At 33.7% G+C, this 6,000-nt stretch overlaps 1 protein-coding gene across 1 annotated transcript in view; it reads right to left on the bottom strand.

The window, feature by feature from the left end:
- The window catches only part of RGS12 (regulator of G-protein signaling 12), a 73,494-nt gene that overhangs the window by 33,226 nt on the left and 34,268 nt on the right, over positions 1-6,000 (bottom strand). The window contains exon 3 of the mRNA XM_009328817.1: positions 2,784-2,805. Within this exon, the coding sequence (XP_009327092.1) occupies positions 2,784-2,805 (22 nt within the window). The remainder of the gene's footprint in view (positions 1-2,783; positions 2,806-6,000) is intronic.

Below are 6,000 nucleotides of genomic sequence, written 5' to 3'. Positions count from 1 at the left end.
AGGAATGGACAGTTTCCAAGATGGGAAGTAGGAGAAATCTGCTAATTACAGATCGTTGTAGTAACATAAAATGGTATCTGCTATTCCTAGAGCATAGGTGCTGCAGATTAACTGATCTATAGCAGTGATCTTGCATCTAAGCATTATTACACTTTGCATTCTGATTGTCTGCAATTCATTAAGCAAATCAATTACAGTTAAGATTTGCTACTGGTTGGCATCTCTGGAAACAACACTAATTCAAGTTCCTTTATCTTTTACATGTTACCTATCTTGCAAAGCCCAAGTGCACAGTTTTGGCTGATGAGAACATCCCAGCCTTGCACAAGCTGAGCTACCATATAAAATAAATGCAACAAGGGGTAGATGGTTTCCAGTGCCTGGTTCCAATGTAATAAAAGCCATATGACATGAGGCTCCATTGACCTTGGAAAGAAAATGTACAGAGCGCTGTCATGCCTCCTATTATACTGAAGGGATGTATATAAACACATAATAATTACTTTTTACACATAAATTTCCCTTCCCAGACTAAAGCTTAACAACAGTATTTATAGTATCTAGTTATATGTACAAATACTAATATTAAGATTTAGTCTAGGAAGGGAAGTATGCACTGTTATACTAATGGTTACACTAGTGAAAATTCCTCTAATCTAGACATGCCCTAAAATGTGTAAATCTGTGGATCTATTAATGAATTAGTGAGATTAGAGAAGATTGGAAAAATTTCAGTGCTGTGACATATTCAATAAAAGTGAAAGCCTGAAAATGTAATTCAGACATGAATCAGAGCTTTTTACTCAATGCAGCTCTAAATGAAATGAATTAGGATTTTATTTCATTTCACTTTCTCTGGTTACAGTCTCTCTGGTTCTTATTTTTCCAATCCATGTTCTAGGTATTTAAGCATTGATTCAATATTACTCAGTATAGTTCGACTACCACTTTTTACATAAATTACAACCCCGCTCTTAAGTAGCATTTAATAATGAAGAGAGAGTCCATGTTAAATCTTCAGCACTAGCTGAAAAAAATAGGTCATACAACTCAGCAGAAAAACACATATAATTTATTGTCTGTTCTTTCACCTCTGCAACCTACATGGTCCTTAGATTTCACGACTTCACAAAACTGTATATAATTAATTGTGAAAACACAATTACCTATGGAATTGGAATGAAATACAAAAGTCATATTGGAAGAACTGAAAATAAGTCAGATCTTTAAAATAAATTTTCAGCTGGAAGCATAAAAAGCTTGAAATGACTATCATATGAGTACTATCACAGGGATCTCCAAGTTTGGATAGGCAACAGAAGTAAAATAATTTTCATTAACACGGAACAAGAACCCTCATGGAGACAAGACATAAGTACATTCCATTTTAGCTAAAGAAGATCAATCAAGTTTTTTGCCCCTCAGCACCTGGAACTTAATTCAGCTACACACACAAACAAAAAAAAAGTCTGTGCTTTGCCTTGATTTTTATATCAAACAGGTAACATCTGGGGGAAAAAAATACTTATTTTTCCCACAAAAACATAGGCTACATTTTAGAAATAGAAAGCAGAATAGACACAATTATTTCCTGTTTCCTTCTTTTGTCACTTTGCGGACAAACAGATACAATATAGAGTCTATCTTCTCATCTAGACAGAAGTACTGTTACAGCAGTAGACTGTGTCAGCAGCAGAGAAGGAAAATACCTGACAAAGTCAGCCAGCCGTTGGAAAATGGCTCTGTCAAAAGGACCAAAACAGTAATGTTTCTCTCAACTGTAGTTTTAGTTTTGCAAGGAATCAGAAATTAGGACACTACTGAGTTTTGTGAATAGTATTGCTAATTTTGCATTTACATTTGCATGTAATATAAAAAATTATCCTTACCATTCAAAGTATTTCTTCAATTTCACTGCACTAATTACAGCAACACAGTTTGTCCCCTTTTTATTTAATAAAATTGTCTTGTACTGTTGTCAAAGAATAGCAAACGTAATACTATGTATGTGAGTGAGTTTCTCAGCAGCATCAAGTGAACCAACTCTTGCCAAACAAGACAAGTGAGAAAAGCCATCTCTCATATACCCTAAACTGTACAAATTCCTTTATTCCATTAAGGAAGCATACTTAAACTGTTTCAATTAACTTCAAAAGTTCAGAGAAATCATCTTCTAATGTTTAACAAAGAGTGGATGTCCTTTAAAACATTAAAGCCATGTTAAAATCAAAACAAACAAGCTTAAGTGACATAAAGAGGAGTTTACTTAGAAGTGCTCCAGAACTGCAGAAGCTCCACACTGGGATTTTACAAATATCAAATTACTTACCCCCTTCTCAAAATGCATCACACCATAAAGAAATTTCAACCTCAACAAATGCACCAAGACAGCTTACAACTTAGGAGCTAGAGGATGTCTTTTCAAAAGCAAACAGAGTATGTAAAGGACAATAAAACAGAGAACAAGATTTTATCTACCATCCAATTATATGAAGTCTACCAGCTCTGCCTTTTTATTATTATGAATGAAGAAGCCTAGTTATAATAAAAACGTGCATATATAGAGATGTGCCACAAAAAAATTATGCAAATGAATCAGTGAAAGTACGTGAACATAATCCTGCAATATTTTCATTGGCACAGTTCCCAAAGAAGTCACAGAGTTCTGCACCACTTTGGACTCACATTTTCCAATATATCACCTTATTTACCACATATTATGTTGCTTAACGTGGAAAATTGGTTCTCTTTCATTATAAAAGTAAAAATAAACTTCAGCTTACCTCCATCAGAAACAGTTGCTGACTGCAATAAGAAAGAGAAAAATAAGTGTTACTTAAGGTTCGCGATAAGCATTAGAAATCTCTGAGCTTCACATAATATTTGAAGTGTTAGCTACTTGTTATCATCTTATTAACAACAGATAACATGAGAGAGGAAAATCTAAAGAAACCAGCTGTTACTTTCTCACAGGTGTTTCCTCCCCACCATGAAATTCACCCCAGGCCTTTTAACCACTGTCCTGGAACTTGATCCCACTAGTATTGACTGGACGAAGTACTTCCTGCTGTGAGTAGCTACACCGCTTCCAACAGTCCTTCTTAGACGAATAGAGTCAATTAGTTGGTATACGTGAGAAAGCAGATACCTTAAAACAGACCTGCAAAGACTTAAAATGAAAACACCACCTCATATACTTTATTTTGCTGCAATATCTGGAGATATGTGGAATCAAAATTAAAATTTGGTATTTTGTCAGTCAGATGACTCTGAAAACTTCCCCTGCCAATCACTTCTGACGTCCACAGAACCAAAAGGATGTTTAAGATTGTTTCCAATATGCTAGGTAAGAACTCCTCACCATCTCTACTAGTATTTTACATCAAATTTTCAAGGACAATTAGTCTTCTAGTGAAATGTTGAAGTTTATGTGCTTATCTACCCTACACTTCTCACCTTTGATCACAAATTCCCTCAAGGCAGCTAACATTTCTGTAAAACCAAGTAGGTGACCATTTCCCAAACATCTACTCCAGCACTTGCACCTTGACACTCAGCTGAGTGAAAGACTGAAAGGATAGATGATTTTTAGATTTAAGTTTGTATTGATTTTTAATGGCTATTAAAAATTATTATTATTTTAGTTTGGGGAATATTTTTTCTTGGTCATTGAAAGTGTCCGTGAACCTCTACGTAACTTTCTAAATAGTTAAAAAGAAAGTCTCCTATTTTGTACTGCTCTTTAAAAAGCTAGGGAAGAATGCCCTATAATATCTACAATTTCTTCAAGACGGAAAACTCACAGAAGAAAAAACCATACATATATACCCAACTCAAGAGAAAAGCGCTCTTTCCATAGTTTTTCTGTATTTTCCAGCCTTGGCAACAAACATTCCCTCTCCCCTTCAAAATCCACAAAAAGCTTTAGTAATCCTTAAAAGAATAGTATCTTCTCCTTTCTTTCTCTTTTCTTTCCTCTTTCACTGCAGGATCTCATACTGCTGTTAACACTATCTGAAGAATATCACTTGTTATAAACTGTTGTGGCCTCACCATTCACATCAGCAGCAGAGGATCTGATCCAGTTTTCAATACAAGTATTCTGGAACTTTCAAAGTCTAAACTAGTCGCTATTGACATCATTCCTCTGGTGCTAGTTCAGATAAACACAAATACATCTTTCACGGAAAAGATCAAAAAAACGATGGCACTTTTTGTTTAACTACACAAAAATAAATGCTTCTGAATCTGTGAAGCATAATAATATAATCAAAAGTGTATCCAGGCTTCTCACTTTTTTTAATAGCACTGTTTCAGGTATCAAAAAAGTACTTCTGTTTTGGGCACAGTTCTTCAGTGAGGCTTAGGACATCTTTTCTACCTCTATTTTGTATGTGAGTCTAGCAAGCGTATTATGCATTCAGAAGCCGTAACTTAATTCATGTTTGTAATTTAGAAAATTTAATTTACATCACTGAAATCTGTTTTATAAATATGATTACTTCTAATTTCTTATTCACATACTGTACAGAACAGCTGATGAATAAACAATTTCAGTGTCATTTCTCAAAGAATGAAGAAAAGGATGACTCGAAGTAAAGTAATAGTGTCAGTTTACACGTTAGACAGAAAAAAATAAAAATACTTTCAAAATATATACGGTTTAGGAATGGTCATTTACTTCGGCAGCTTGCATGAATCTAGATTCAAACACCAAGTACAATTCTCCTTCATGGTTTTGAAAGGTATCAAGTAAAATGAGTAGGATTCTCATGGTAGTAAAAAGAATATTTACACTACTTTTTTCAAAAACTGGGAAGTTAACAATTGTAAAATATAATTTTAAAGGAAAAATGGTGCGATTTCATAGAAAAGCTCAAACATTACAGTAACAGTACCACTTAAGTTCTATGGACAATGAGATACAGTTTTACCTCAATCCATTTAGCATAAGTCAATGCAGTGAGCTTTCTACACACCATGAGTTGCGTTTGTGTGTTCATTTTAAATGCTTTGGCTAATGCACGTTACATTACGCGTATCAACATCTTAAAATCTCTCCAAGCAAGGCCTTAGTAATTATTATGTTTAAACATTAAAAAAAAAAAAAATAGTACCCACAGGAAGAACAGAATTTCTTATCTAAATACCAACCACCTATTTCTGTGCTATTAAGATATTTCAGATTTCCCTTTGGTTTTGATATATTCCAACTATATGGTATTTTTTTATATTACAGTGTCACTAAAACTACCCAGAATGTTCCAAGCATTATCAGTTTACTTCTGTAGATCACAGAATAAAATTTATTTTAAGAACATTTCTTTAAATACATCTATGTAACTGAACTAAATCCACTTAATGCAACAAAACCAGCTGGAAAATAAAGCTTGTAATTATTGTGTAAGAATTCACAGTAATATGTTCAAAACATGTTTGTGAGTACTTAGAAATCTTAATATAAACCTGTCAGAAATTGCATGCAGTCCACATTTAGACAAAGCAGTTTCTCTTCTAAACTGTTCAGCTGAAACTTGTCTAGATTTGTCTAAAGGTATAAGTTGCAAGACCAGATTTTTTTAAATACTATGATGATCTCATTTTAAAAATTCACTGTATGTTGGGGGCTGTTTTTCATTCTTCAGCACTCACGCTTACCACCACTGGAGGCTCTTCAGGACAAAATTTGATCTACTATACATATAAAGTTTGATTATTTGATGAAATTTAACATTTACCACATACATATTAAGAACTACCTATTAAAAAAACATATGTATTAAAAAGCTATAAAATTGAACAGTTCCTGTATGTAGCCATTTCTGAAAGATGAGGAAGGATAGGGTATGATCCCATGCCAGTTAGGGCCAATGTGAAGATTAAAAAAAAAGTAGTTAAGTATTTCATTCCAAATGACAGGACATACATGTATTCATTTTGTGAATGTACAGATGAACTATCACCCAGAGATAAAATCTAATGGCATTCAACCCTCAAATC

This window comes from Pygoscelis adeliae, unplaced genomic scaffold (assembly GCF_000699105.1).
Source record: "Pygoscelis adeliae isolate BGI_AS28 unplaced genomic scaffold, ASM69910v1 Scaffold66, whole genome shotgun sequence".
NCBI classification, from domain to species: Eukaryota; Metazoa; Chordata; class Aves; order Sphenisciformes; family Spheniscidae; genus Pygoscelis; species Pygoscelis adeliae.
Note: the sequence above shows the minus strand (reverse complement) of the source record. Positions and strands in the feature narration are given on the sequence as shown.